We start from the raw sequence: 15,850 nt of genomic DNA on the forward strand, positions 1-15,850 counted from the left end.
TACTAGTGTACATAAACCCCCCAAACATTGCCACAAATTCTATTTTAAATGACAAATTAACACACAATCAAGTAATATAATGTTTGCCTTGTGCAGTTAATTGTATATGGTCATGTATTACTAAATAACAAAGAATTCAAATTCATGTATCCACACAACTTTACATTAAATTGTAAAGAGATGCCTGGCCTACCTGTTTGAAGTGTGTCTCAGGGTTCCTTTACTTTAGTACAGTAGTTCCAACATACAAATAAAAACTGTACTAAACATAAACTGTTTTATGGGTCGGCACAGTATTGGGATAATCTTACATAGATTTCAAAACTGCTGAATTCACGATTCACACGCACTGTCCTCATAGGTGATAGTGTGATCACGCCCATGTTCAGCCAAATCTTTAGAGCAAATGTTTTTGATGTTTGCTTTTTATTGCCATCAGTAACTCCATCCACAATCATTCAGAATGTTTTCATTTCAAATTGTGAAGCACTTCTCGTCCGGTTCCTCAAAATACTTCCAAACCTGGATTCCTTTGTTTAGAGATGCCATTTTAAATACAGAACCAACTCAGAAAAATACGCTGATCATTAATGTTATTTAACACAGCCGTGGAATTGATACCATACCACGCCCACTACAGGCATAAACACACACAGTGTACCAATAAAGCGCCAGATCGACAGAGAATAAAACCCGCCCCAGAGTCAATCTTTCTGTTGCACCAAATCAGAAAAACTACTTGGAGGCAATTGCCAAACCCCTTCCTTTTTATAATATCCGCCCATACTGTGGCACTAGAGCAGTCTCCTACGCGACGGACTACTGATGATAAATTACTAAAATTAATACATAAAAAAATATGTGTTTGGTGACATTTGTCAAGTGACCGGTTATACGTCTAGCATGTTATTAAACGTTTTACCACTTCTTTAGAGTTTATACATTTAGAAATTCCCATCCCTACCGCATACACACACTGAATACATCTTTGCAAAGCCCTGAATATGTACTTTTAAAAAAGCCAGGTAGGTAGCTTTCACAGTGCCCGAGTACTATGTGCGTAACCTTCGGAGCGCTGGCGCCTCAAAATGAATGGGGCTGAAAGTCACCACTTGCAAAAAAACACAATGTCGTATTATTTTTTTAATCTGTTTACTTACTGCATTGTACTGAGTTTCGCGGCACTTAATATCCAGCACTACTTTATTTATTTTAACCAGAACTATGCAGAATGGATAAATAAAACTTGCCTTACCTTAAACATATAATAATATGACAAAGAATTTGAATAATGTGTTGTCTTTCGTTGACTATATCTGGTTGCGCTTTATGTTCTACATTTTCTTTTTCATAACTGTTTTATTATGGTAAATTGATCTGTTTATTTAGGCACTCTACAATTTGACTGGGGAAAGATAACATAGGTTTATTGGAGTTCACAAAAAAAAAAGTTAACCTTTCCACTTCCTTTTTATTTTAATTATTGAGCTTATTGCTTCTTTTAATTGTTTTCTTTATGTTAGGTTTTCAGGGCATTTTGTTAATGCACGTCTTTTTGAATGCAACTGTTCACTTTTTTTTTTTTTTTACACACACACACACACACACACACACACACACAGTATTCCGGGCGGTGACATTAATGTGAATGACAAAGCTGCTGAACAAAACGTCGGCATGTATCTACCATTCTATTTATCTGCACTCTCCATTGCCTTTGCCATTCCCTGACGGGAAGCTTCTACTTGGCGTTTCTTTTTCAAAGCTACGTTGTGTGCACTGCGCTTGAATGACTCCAGCCATGGGTAAATCTTCAGCCATTTTGCCTTTCACTTCACAGCCATCGCTCGTTTGTTTTATTATCGCATTCTGCCTAACATTTTTCATTGCACAACGGTGGCTTCTGCAAACTTTTTTTGCCTGCAGCAGTACAATCAGCTGCCTCGTCGTTGCAAGGTCCATTTCGTCTTTTTATGCCTTGTTTTTTTAAAGTTATAAAAGGAAAGCAACTCCCAGTCACCGCCTGCAAAATAGCACGAGGGTCTTAAATACCGTCCGTCCCCCGTCCCCCCAATACTGTTTACTTTCCTCTTACTGCAATAGACGGAGTCTTGATGGCTTCTACAAAAACAAACAATGCTTACAGACGGCTGCCGAGAATCACATATCACAGTGTGATTAGGCATTCTAAACTGGGTGAAAACTAGGGGAAGAGGGAAGAAAACAGCAGGGCGTGAAAATAATCGATGGCAATTGCCGCAATGCCTCTCAAAAAGTTGCCTATATGCCCGCCAGTCATTGCCACCGGTGTCTGTCAACACCAGCACATCTGATCTACAACCCATTCACAAGCTTGCTCAGCGTCAACTGGCCCGTTATGTCACAATTCAACTGAATTCTGTCTAATCTCATCCTGCGAGAAAATGCCTCATTATCATAATGTATTATTGTTGCTGTTCTTTTTACTGTGCACCTCCCAGCACTAAGCCACGAGACAGATGTATTGTATCATTGGTTAATGAAGTGCAAACAGGGGGAGGGATGCTGTTAGACTGAATTCAATATGACCACGCCTCCAAAAAATTTCAGTCACACGTGTTCACTGGCAGTGTGTGACCTCCAGGCTAACTCAAAAAGAAAGGAAAAAGAGCGGTCTAAAGCAGCAGCGAAGTAAGAAATGGGTGCACAACAATTTGTCCAACAGTAATAATATTAATGTGAACTTACATCAAGTACTGCAGAAATTGGTTGTGCCTTCATGTTAAGAGCCACTTGCACAGTTTGCATTCCACTGTGTTTGGATCATTTAGGCATTTCACAAAAAAATATCAAAACAGCAGAGAGTTTTCAGGCCATTTCTTTAGCAGCTGCAATTTAATTTGTTTTTCGATGCTTCGCTGTCCGCTATTTCACGCACGTGAATGGCATTCAAATAATTTAGACCTATATATTTGAATTTCCCTTTTTAATTTACAGCTTAGTGAATAAAAAAAAAAAAAAAACACACTTAACATATCACATTACACAATCACAATATCTATTATCATATATGGTATAAGGAGATCTGATTCTATGCTTAATTACACATTCTGACCCATTCCATGTCATCAGTGTATATACAGTGCTAATTTACAGACATTTTAATGACCGTTGCTGTTTTGTAATTCAGTGTAATCCCCTCCACCCCCAAAACAGCAACGCTAAAAATGAACATACAAATAGGTAGATAATTTAGTTTTGCTCAAATCCTTACACCAAAAAAAAAAAAAACACACAAAACAAAAAAAAAAAAACAAGCAAGTAGCTATGCACGACATGGTTCAAGCAGCAGCTCCCTGCGTTATGAAACAAGTAGGAGAGATAACATAATAGTGAATGAAACACAATAGAGAGAAGTGGATCGAGTTCTGTTTTCATTTATTTGTGTAATACCTTCTCTACTTTTTAACTAGTAAAACGTGTGCTTTCACGAAAGGGTCTACAATGTGTATGCTTTAAAACAGCATACCTTTTTTTCCCCTGAATTGAGTGTCCAGCAATCCACCATAACAAAACTGTAAATCCTTTGCAACTGTAAATTTCAAGAACTGTGAAACTACATAGTTCCACAGTTTCACATAAACTACAAAGTCTCTCAAATGTAAACATCTGACATTATGTACATCCAGCTGTTCATCGTTGTGATGCAGAGCACTCTCCATTGCCTGACTAAGTTTCTACTTCGAGTTCTTTTTTTTTTCATTGGTTTAAAATATCACCTTTACACAGATACATCCCCCTAAAGCACTAGGATACAACTGGACTGCTGTAAATACAGTAAAATGAAGAGGTTTAGTTGCCCTTAAAAGAATGTGTATGTATTCCTTTGAGTTGCTGGCTTTCTTCTTTTAGGCTGCATTCCCACTGGCTCCGTTTCAAGCGCACTCGGTGTGCGTCGTTTGAAACTGTGCTTGCTGTTCACACTTCTCTGCAAGCAAAGGTGCCCAGGTGCCCAGTTTTTGGTCCTTTTCCATTTTTTTTAGGGCCAAGTTAGTTTGTGTTTACAATGCATTTTGCAAGTGCACTCGGTTCGCTTATATGTACTGTGAACCGGATGTTTACAATATTCTGCAAGGTATCTTGAAAGGTAGCAGCTATTAGTATTGCTCCAGTTTTTAATAGCATTTTTTAGATTGTTACATATTGCTGTGGAAGAAAGCAGAGGAAGAGAGGGAGCACTTCGCTAATTTAATTAATACATTTGTTGAACGACGTGCAGTAGGAGAATAGTGCAGTATTCGGTTACGCAACACTACAGTGTTCTCCTACTGTAGGCATTAATTTGAGAAGATATATATTTTACTATCTTGTCCAGTTTGGCTTGGATTTTGGTTTCTGACCAAATTTATCAGAGCTTTAGTTTCTCACACTGTCCATGTAATTAGTTACTAGATTTGCAGAGTGAGAAACCGGGACTTTTTTTGTTCTTAAATTCACCGATGCCATATCATCTCCAAAGCTGTTAAAATAACAGTATATATTAACACAATAATAATCTTAATTTAACATTGGGTAGATTTATTGTGGATTATAACAACTCATTATTTTCTTTATATTAGCATTACCATTTAAACGTGACAAACAATCAGAACGATTAAACAAATAATCCATAAGATTGTTTATTTTATTTGTGAATGGCGCCAACACAACCTAATAGATTACTCTATTATCTTGCTGAGCACACCAATGCAGTTTAGCGCTGTTTTTGCTCTACTTTCTCAGAATATGAACTAAACTACAGGTGAAATATTTACTTCCGAGTGGTGGTACCTTGTATAGTTTGTTTCCTATGTGCAAAAGGACCGAGTCCAGCAGTTGAGGTTTAGCAAGCGAACCAGACTCTGTGTGTTTGCCAAATGGACCGAAACTAACTCTTTAGGTGGACTCTGTCCGGTTCGTTTCCCAAGTGGACTTTGTTGTTCACACTTCACACAAAACGTACCGTGCGGACCAAACCCTTTAAAACTGACCCAGTGTGAACACAGCCTTACAAGTCTTTACTTTGATGTGTTTCCTTTAAAATCAATGTACTACCCTTTTATTAGCGTCAGTATCAACTGAAGCCAACAGTAGAAACACAAAGACTTGTTTTTACTGCAGTTAATGGTGTATTTATTAATAGCTTGTTAAAAGACCTACATTTTAGCACTGGTAGAATTCATATCAGTTTGAGGCTGAAGTTATTTTGCTTGTTTTGAAAACCATGATCTAAATGGAAAAACTTATCATCAAGTAGCTATGTAAATACTTGCAGACTTTATTTAATAAACGTGAGGCAATTTCCTTTAAACTAATAACTAGGCAACATGGAAAACACTTAGAATACCAATAATTGTCATGTATTGGCTGATAAAGAACAATTTCACAATATCTTACAATTATCATTTGAGGATTTCCATATCGTCCCAACTATTTTATTTTTGGTATAGACAGACAGACAGACACAGACAGACATGACAGCTACTCACCTTCTTTTGTATATCAATGAACAGTACAATATCATGAGGATTTGACCAGTCCAGAATTCAGGCAAGAAAAAACAGCTTATTGTAAAAGTTATTGGGCATACTGGTCCACAGTCATTTATTCATTTTTCCCTGGCCCAGAATAAGACACATTTGCCATCTCCAATACGACCTACTAATAAAGTTGTACTAATAAAGTGCTTTTAAATCAAGTGTCAGATCTTATGAATTATACTGCAACAAAATTGCACTTCAGCAGCTCTAATGAATCAAGAGCCAGAAGCTACAGTACTTTATCATCTTCAATATTAGCACACCTTCAGCAACCAGCATGCCAAACAGTAACATTGTTAATCTCTATAAATCCTCATTTTAAATATCAACATTCATCACTTGACATGTGCAACACATTACTAAAAGTTGTCTGTTTCAAATACCGTACAAGCATAGTATTTAAACCCACAGGAGAACATAGTGCGGTAATTACAGGAAGCTTTGCAAATTACTATTTTATTCTATTGTAAAACAGATATGCAAAGACATCAATGGAAAAATAAATTAGCTGTTCAAACTGCTACAATATTAAGTATGTTAAATAGTAAAAACACAGGCCATCCACACAACTATGCAATACCATGAATCAGTCACAGAAAAAGTAGACCGCCATCCTACATTCACTATTTAATTATATTTTGTTGACAGCTGCTCCATAGGCAGGTTAATTTAATGAGGGAGAAAAGGTTGCATTGTTTACAAACTACATCACAAAATGACCACTAAAGTATTCAACAAACAAAGCGTTTCAGAGGTTACCTTAAATGTGTAAGGTATGATGAGTACAGCTATGCATTCGTTTAAATCTGAATCACACTGATCTCTGCATACAACTTCAACACATGGTGTTCGACACACTTTACTGACTGGCAATACGTTCAGTACAGTTCACAGACATATGTATCACAGAAAAATGGCCAACCATATAATTCAAGACTTCAAAAATCACTGGTATCAATAACACCCAAGCCTTTATAATTAACCCGCTTTGAAGAATAACATACCTTCATTAAAATGAATGGAACCATGAGACAAATAACACACACCCTACATTAAACCCCTCTCGTTCAATAAGCCCTGCATCAAGTCTTCTGTGCACAAACTAACGGTTGAGTTACAGTGTTTACATGATCTACAGGATAAACAAAATGAATATGCTGCACCCAGCACTTGTGACTTTGTTCATAGACCTATTCCACTTGTTTATTAGCGACTGTAACATAAAACATAGATGTTCAATATCCGTAATTCACCACAGCAAATCCCTACAGCCCATTTGCGCGTTGGTTAAAATGCGTAAAAATTAGTAAATACATTTGAATTTACAAGCAGTTTTTACAGCAAATTCAACCAAATCAACTTGCAACATATATATTTAAAAAAATAAATAAACAACTTCTGGATTCATACGAGTTTGCTTTACATGTGCAAAATTATATAAAACAATTAAAATTAAAAGTGCTCAAGAGACCATTGCTAGTTCAGTCAGAATAGCATTGTACCGTGTCTCTTTAGCACCCGTCATCGTACAGATTTCATCCTAGAATTAAATTTTAAAAAGGTGCCCCCCCCCCCCCCCCTCCCCCTTAACCAAAACGATATTTGATAGGATTTCATGAAAAACGCATACTATATAATTGCAGTGGATATAAAAATGACCCATAGTAGCCTTTGTTCGGTGCCCAATGTGCTACAGGTTGATGTTGATGCCGGGTGCAAACTCAGAGGGTACATATACACAAACACAGCAATATAGACCACCATCTTGGGTCATTTAAAACAAATATAAATTGCTCACCAATTGTAAATATCTACGATTGTTTTCTGACCACACTGTAATTATTCAGTAATTAAGTTATTCAACCTTTATTTCTTTCACTTTTCTCCTCCCTGTCCCGCCATCTTGGGCCGATTCGAGCAGCCATTACTAACTATGTTTAAAAATCAGAAGCTACAACTTCATCACAAATGCCGTAATACAAAACAAGACAGCATCATTTCTTTGACAAGTGCATAGACACGGTTAAGTTTAGTTTTTGCATGCCAGAAATGGCAAAATCGTAATGGCCAAACCAGCATGATGCATGACAGACAAGTAAATAAATAACAGCACAAACTGTTTTAAATTCGAAACGAAATATCGCCAACTGCAATATGTACACACGACAGCCAGAATACAAGACCAATCGCAGCTGGCATTTATATTGCTATATAATCCATGATAGCAACTCCAAACACATTGCATAAATATCGACAGTACATGGGCACTTGTAAACAAACGTGAATGTAAATGCTGACCCATTTGTATTACAAAAAATGCAGAGAAAGCACTAAGTGGTGTCGATTATACTGGACAATTGATTCAGAAGTGTGCACTTCCTGACTTACAATAACTTATGTTTTGAGTTGACTCTGGCACACACAAAACTAAAAAGATCGGTAGTGTACTAGTAACACTACAGCTGTATATGCCCCCCAAAATTAAATGCCTAAGCAGGAGTAAGTGCCTCACAATTTCTGACGATTCACACACAGCAAGTATTAAGGGAGTTAAAAAATATATATAAATAAAAATAAAAAAAAACACCTTGCAGCACAAGATCTACTCTGATAGATTATGTACACCACCCAGTAATAAAATGCGCGAAGTATGATTGTAAAGGGACCGGCTCGGTCCTTTTTGACATACCTTTAACAGTAAGGCCTTCGTTCTGGCGCCATCTTCATGAAGCCTCAAAAATCCAAACACTCGGCTGCAAAGAGAGAAGACAACACAGGCGGCTCTGTGTTACTTGATTGCAAAAAGAGGGCCGATTTAAACACTTAGAAACAAGGAAACACGTATGCAATTAAAAGAAAAGACGATTTTTTTTACAATGCGCGGTTTCTGACCTGTCTATTTCGGCCAGGCTGTCTCTCTCCTGCGCTGTCAGCCTAGGAAAGTCCTCTTCGGTTTCACTCGCTTTTCCCGCCGCCATTTTCTTTTCCTCATCACCAGCAGAGCCGAGACTGAGAGCAGCAGCGCAGGCAGCAGCGGCTAGCGACACTCCGCACGATTTCATGGAAACGCAACGGGGAACCAAACGAGAACCTCCGCAAAAATTAAAGAGCGAACAAAAAAAACTGAAACGGGAAAAACTTTTTTTTCCAGGATTGAAAGATAAAAAAATAATAATAAATCCTTAAAAAGGAAAAACAAACCCGCCAAGTGGTCTTCTTTTTACATTGTCTTATATAAAATACTGTATGCAACCGAGAGCGTGGATTACATGGAGTGATGAGAATACGGGGTTTTAAAACGGGGTGTTATTTGGTAATATCACAAACTTCCCCCCAACCACCAGCTCAAAGTTGTTGTAATTGTGTCACACAGGCGAACCCACGCCGCCGTCAGAACGCCCTCTCCCCCCTTCGTAGCCAATAGAAACCGCTGCCTACCCCCCACGTGATTCTCCGTTTTTCTGTGGTTGTCTCGGGGTTCCTTTCTCTGTAGCGCCCTGACTTCAACCAAACTAGTTCTGGGCATGAAAAAAAAACATACAACTTGTCCAACCCCCTCCACACTTCTATTTGCCAAAAATAAGTTTTGTATGACGTAAATCCACTCAAAGATCTACAATTGGCTACACCTGGTGTCATTTTTAATTCGTTATCGAGGGGCTGCTGGCAGAGAAAATGGCTGTGTTAGGTTGTGGAGTTATAAAATCGTGAGTATTTTCTGGGTACAATACTGAGAACTAACAGAAATACAGAGTTTAAGATTTGCGAGTTTTACTCGAGCACAGATTCCTGTTTTCGCTACCACTGCCCTGGAAAGATCAATTAAACTTTTGGAAAGCTGTAGACGTTAGTTTGGTTACAATGTTACGGGTCATATATTGGAGTGGTTGGCGATTGTTTTATTACCGGTGTGCGATGACAGCGTCATTAGGATTTACACTACGTCTTGGTTTTAAATGTGTATGCGCAATAGACAGGGATTACTGTAATGTGATTTATTTTATAAAAACGTTTTTCGATTTACCGTAATTAATTCCACACTTGGACAGATATTTCACATAAGCAAGGGAAAGCCTTTTCCATGTTTTATACATTGGGGGTAGTTTTGATTGAAAGACAAACTATATTGCCCAGTTTTGGGCATGCCAGTCTCCATAACTTAAATTGCAGTTAGTTTGCAAATCTGTGAACTGTAGAAAACAAGTTGTACGGTCCTCCATGTGCATTCCCATGTTTATTAATCGTGCTGTGGAATAGTAAAAGCAAAGCAAAATAGATTGACAGTCTTGACAATCAAGGGAAAATACTTAATTGGAAATAGATCAACATTGACCATAAAATGGTTTCTTATGTTTTTGTAAACTTGTTCAAGCATTGAAACGGTATTGCCAGCACGCAGCTAATATATACTGTACTTCATGTTACCTGCTGTCGTGTCTTTATGAAAATGAAAGAACTTACACTTCTATTTTGCTTTTCGCCTGAGTATGTATTAAGCACTTAATGAGTGCTTTAAAGGAGTGGCTGCTGCACATTCTGCTCCTGCACACAACACACATGTGTCCCAGATATGAGCGGGTTTTGGAAAGCTTGAAGTGGTTTAAACACCCCTACACTCCATCAGGGTGCTGAAGGAACTTTTTATGTCCACAGAGAAGCAGAGCTTTGGTTTATCTAAATCTGAAAATCTAATTATATTGCAGCTAATTATATTTTGTTAAGAAACCAACATCTTAATTTTTTTTATTTTTTTATTTACATTTTTTGAAAAATTATATACAGAAGTAAATACTAAGGCTGAATTGCATAAGAATACTTTCCTATTTTCTTAAACCAAATTCACATGCATAATCTAATTTTCTTAAAATGCCACCAACATTAATGAAGCTGCATTTGAGGATAAACAAAACTTTTATTAGTTCTCATTATTTAATTCACACACAAAACAAAGGCAATCATTTATAAGACCAAAGGTGTATTTTTGACTATAAACGGTGGAAATCGAATCAGAAATGTTAATTACATATTTAAGGTATAGCCTATAAAAGCTTAATGTCTCAGTACATCCATACAAAGGCAATCGTGACAAATAGTTGTGTGCAAAATTATACAATGGAGCAAAACCTTTATTTCATAGAGTGTATAAAATAGTGTATTGAAACTGTAGAGGATGGCTGAAAAGATCCCACAGCAATTCTGCAGTACACAACTGCATGGAATACACTCCCAACTGCATGGAATACACTGTAAGCAGATTTAATACTGCCTTCCCTGAGAGGTGGCCAAGTACAGCAGCAAATTAAAAAAAAATCTGTGGAAGTGGCTAAAAGTAGAGAGACTGGAAAGTCGTACTGGAATTGTTTATTATTGTTCTTTTTTTTATAAAGTAGGCCTATGTTAAGCTGAATAAGTAGAATAAGGATGAAACTGGTTTCGTTGCAAGGGTGTTTTGACTTTTTTGGGTTTTTTTCAGAAGATTTCAAATCATTTTATATAGTTTTTGTTAATGAATAATTCAGTTTCATAAAAGTTGGCAATACATTTGGGGATTTTTCATATTTGTTCCAGTTAGTACGATACCACAAGTCTTTAGTCGACAGAAATTGCTGGACTAACTAAAGCCCCTTTCACACTGGCACTCCTACTGGGGTTCTGGCTAGCCGGGTCATAATCCTGTGTAGTGTGAAACCACATACCTGGGTTAACCCGGGTCCCAGCGACCCACCTCAGGATGTGGGTCAACATGCTTTGACCCGGGTTGAATGAGACAAAATGCTTGACGGCAGACGAAATAACAAACAGCCTGGGTGAAGGTTTCACTTCCGCAAGGAACGTTTTTGTTTATTCTGTTTAGCCATATTTTTGTTGCCTGAGACACAGCATGAGCCAGATTGCAGCAGGGATGAAGAAACATTTGCTCTAATCAACATTTGGGCCGACGGTTCAACCCAGAGATGCTTGGATAGAAGCGTCTGTAACAAGCTGCTTCTGGGGCATTGATACGCCATTGTTTACTATCTCTCACCAGGTCAACCCTGCTTTATCAACAGCAGTGTGAAATCGCGTACCCAACCTGCCGTTTCCTGACCCGGGTAGAGCATGCCAGTGTGAAAGGGGCTTAGTAATGTGTTTTAGTATCCTTAGAACATGAAACTCAGTAGAAAGTATAGATATGTACAGTATGGATTTTGTTTTAACTTTTCTATTTTTATTTAAAATCCCCCAAATGCAGGCTTATCACGATGTGGATTTATAATACAAAATCTTTAAATAAGGTAATGTAGTTCTGTTATTTTTTTCAACCTGATAAGAGGCTTTGTTCATCATTTATAAATATTGTCTCTTGAATCATAACCTTTGTCATAAAAATTACAGTATAACCTTTATTATGAGTGCTAATCAGCAGATGTTATTTGTTTACTTTCCTGTGAACCGGGAGAAGCTCTGATAATAGGACTAAAATCAGCCATCCAGGATCATCTTTAATTGAAAATGTTTGTTACAGCGAAGAACTCATCAAGATTTTGTTTACATGGGTGTCCCAAGGGACAGAAAATCAATCGCCCTGGCAGTTTTTGCAGCTGTGCATTACATAATTAAACTTGTCACATGATACATTAACTGCATTTTTTCCCGTGCAAAGTCTACTGTTTTCTTTTTAAAAAAAATGTTGTGGCTGGTTTCAAAGACCTCAGTTAGGAATCTCTACTTTTTCATTTCTATTTTTGAAACATTAACAGTTTTGGCACCAATGCCAAGTTAAATCACAGTTCTTAGTAATAAAATCTGATTTAAAAAATAAGGCCAAAAACTTAGTGGTTCCTTTTGTACAGTGTTTTTGTCGTGAGTGTAGATCATACAGTCTTTTCATTAGAAATATGTTGTAAATGTTGTGGATATTGTATATTTTAACAGAAAGCTTAATTATATTAACTTTAATTTGTCTAGCTTTGCCGAGCGATAACAATCGATCTAACGCCTTGAATGCATCAGGCACTCAGGAAACAAAAGACTAATCAAACCCATCTCTGCCATTGAATTACCCAGTCTAGTGAGAGAAAGGTGGTTTAACACAGCCTGAAAGAAAGAGAAAAATTACCACTTTAAATTAGCTTAAAGAAAACAAGATATTTAAGACAAATTTCACATCATATTGATTTAATACTCATTACAAGTACAAGATGCAAGCATTTTTATTCTTAAATTACCTAACAAGCATAGAGTAACCCAGGCAATAAATCCCTAAGAGAATTAAACTGTTTGCAATGTCTAACCAAAGTCGCAACCCAAAATATTTGGTGTCTAAAGAAATGTAATTTCTTATGGTAAAAATAACGGGAATTCAGAATAAAATCAGATTTAGCAAAAGTTATGCACGTTTTAAGTTTCCCTGTAAACATTAGGTCCTTGCCCTGCCCGCTCCACTGAGCCCGTCTGACCGGCTTAGCGGCAGTGGGGGCACTGCGTAAGCAGCACTTTTTGTTTTGTAGTTTTATTACTGTGTTTTATTTTCCCTTTTTCGTTTCGCCTTTGTTTTTCATTATTATTTTTGAGCACCTGTGAGTGTGCCTGCCAGTACCTGTATTGGTATTACTGTGGACCTGACTACCGTCAGGTCCACAGTATCTATACTTTCTACTTTCTAGGGCAGCAGAGTGGAGTACTGGTTAGGGCTCTGGACTCTTGAGCGGAGGGTCGTGGGTTCAATCCCAGGTGGGGGACACTGCTGCTGTACCCTTGAGCAAGGTACTTTACCTAGATTGCTCCAGTAAAAACCCAACTGTATAAATTGTATGTAAAACTAATGTGATATCTTGTAACAATTGTAAGTCGCCCTGGATAATAATAAGAATACTGTTGCCGGTATTCAGGCCACAGACAACAGCGCCCTCTGCGGGCTAAAGAAAATAAAACCAAAAGAAAATAATAAAACTGGGCACCAGTGCAGTGTTGCAAATAAAACTCTCCCGTGTGTGTCAGTGAATTGCCCACCACCCTTCCACAGACCTGTTTACTTGTTTTCAGCTCTTGAACAGTTGCATATTTCAAATTAACTATAACATTTTATAAGTAACTTGAACTGCAACTGTTTAAGAGCTGAAAACAAGTAAAAAGGTCTAATTAAGCAAATTATTAGTTCAATTAAAGGTCTAATTAAGTAATTGAGAATGAAAACCAGCAGACACAGAGGGTCCCCAGGACCTAGTTTGAGAACCTCTGCCCTACAGTTTTTGGAGGTCCCTTAATTTATTGCTTTTAATTATATATTAACTGCCTACAGTAGTACCCACATGAGGTAGCAGGTTTGGAAACTGCAACCAGTATTGATCAGTGTGTGTTTTCTGTGTATTTTGTTTTGCTGGATAAACGGCTTAGCCGTTCCAACCGCAGTCAGGGAAAACTGTGTTTAGTTAGGACTCTGAGTGGAGTTAGGTTTTCCTTTTGATACCTGTCGGGGCGATTTTTTTTTTTTTTTTTTTTTTTTTGTACTGTAAATAATAAAGCACACGGTTTGTTTTGGAAGATCAATTTCTGCAACAAATAGACACCATGTTACAATATATATGATGCACAAAATAAACGCAACACTCATGTCTAATGGATTTAATCAAATATTTTAAACAGAGATATTAAGCAAAATCACAGAAAATGTGAACAAAAATACAGATCAAAGAATCATACATTTTCAGTGTAAAACATGACACACTGTCAAAATGAAAACATTACAAAGTTAGTATCGGGTATGACCTCCCTGAGCATTAACACAATTCTGGCAGCGTTGATGCATAGACCTGATCAGCCTCTGGATAGACTGCTGTGGGATGTTCCACCACTCTTCCTGTGCAGCTGCAGCCAGCTGGTCGCGGTTGCCCCACTGGTTGGCTTGAACAACGCAACAGTCAGCATAACGGTCCTGGGCCGTTGTGGTGACCCTCTGCCTTCCAGGACATGGCCTGCCCCTCACAGAGCCGGTTTCCTGGTTTCTCTGGACTAGTCTGGTGATTGTTGAAGCAGAACATCTCCTTCTCCAGGCAACTTCTCTCACAGACAGGCCGCCTTCAATCATGCCGATAGCAAGCAACCAGGTGATCTTCATTACTCAAGCGGGGCATGGTCGTATCTTTTGCTGTTCTTGCGTTAATTAAAATCATATATTTTCTAATGACTATTTATACAGATACTTAATCAACTTATTTTGGCAATTTTAACTCAACTCAAACAGCAAACACTGAACCTGGCGTTTTTATGAAATCACATGACTTGAATTCAGTATTTTGTTATCCCAAGGAACAGTACTATTCAAACAATCAACAAACCTATCTACTCACTATTTAAAATGTAAATAACATTATGTATGTGCCCAATGAGCTATTGATTGTGCATCAGTGTGTGTGCACAAGAGTTTTCTTCAAACTGGGAACTTTCTATTCTAATAATCATGACACCATCCACAGAATTGTTGTATAATTACAATTATTGAATAACAACAAGTTTACTGCACTGTGTTTACTTTTCTTTTTAAACAGCTAAAGAAGGGCTTTTGCCCGAAACTAAGATGAAAATAAGATTTTTTAATCTTTTAAACTTTTTGTGTAAGGTTTTTAAAAAACGTTCTATGGTTACTATGGTATCTAAAAATTATATTTCTTTTCTTGTCCATCGAAGGTCCATCTTAATATTACTGTGTATTTCATTTACCATTTTATGAAACTGGAAAAGAGATTCTTCTCCATGTGTCCAAACACCAAAGATATCATCTACAAACCGAATGTATTCTAAAGGTTCTCTTTCCGATTTTCTAAGTAATTGTTCTTCCCATTTCCCCATGTATGTACTGGCAAACTGCATTCCTAATTTAGATCCTATTGCTGTACCATCGTTTTGTTTGTAATTCTTATTAACAAATGTAAAATAACTGTTTTCTAAAACTACGTTGATCATGTTGAGCACCTCTGCTGTTGGTATTGATTTATCTAGTCTATTATCTAGTGCTATTTGACAAACTTCTAAAGTTTTTTTACGAGGGACACTTATTTTGCACATCCATGCAAAATAAAATTGTATTTTCTGGAAGGTTGTGTTTTAGTGATTCAAGTCTTTTTATTTTGTTGTATCCTTAACATAGCTTGGTAATTTCTCAATGTGTGACCTAAGCTGTTTTTCTGCTATTTCAGCTATTATGTGTGTTATATATATGCCAGGAGTTGAGCCCTAACTAGTCATACTTTCACTCCAACTACATAACCGCTATGCAACACAGATTCACATCTTAACCCTTTCACCAGACTAGG

The 15,850-nt window shown here is 37.3% G+C and overlaps 1 protein-coding gene across 5 annotated transcripts in view; it reads right to left on the minus strand.

The window, feature by feature from the left end:
• Window positions 1–9,101, minus strand: part of kdm6a (lysine (K)-specific demethylase 6A) — a 129,679-nt gene extending 120,578 nt beyond the window's left edge. For all 5 annotated transcript variants that reach the window (XM_059028900.1, XM_059028898.1, XM_059028897.1 and 2 more), the window contains exons 1-2: window positions 8,451–9,101; window positions 8,248–8,311 (exon numbers count right to left, since the gene is read on the minus strand). In XM_059028900.1, the coding sequence (XP_058884883.1) occupies window positions 8,248–8,311; window positions 8,451–8,620 (234 nt within the window). In that variant the 5' untranslated portion in view covers window positions 8,621–9,101. The remainder of the gene's footprint in view (window positions 1–8,247; window positions 8,312–8,450) is intronic.
• Between the last annotated feature and the right edge of the window lie 6,749 nt (window positions 9,102–15,850).

Source organism: Acipenser ruthenus, chromosome 8 (assembly GCF_902713425.1).
Source record: "Acipenser ruthenus chromosome 8, fAciRut3.2 maternal haplotype, whole genome shotgun sequence".
NCBI lineage: Eukaryota > Metazoa > Chordata > Actinopteri > Acipenseriformes > Acipenseridae > Acipenser > Acipenser ruthenus.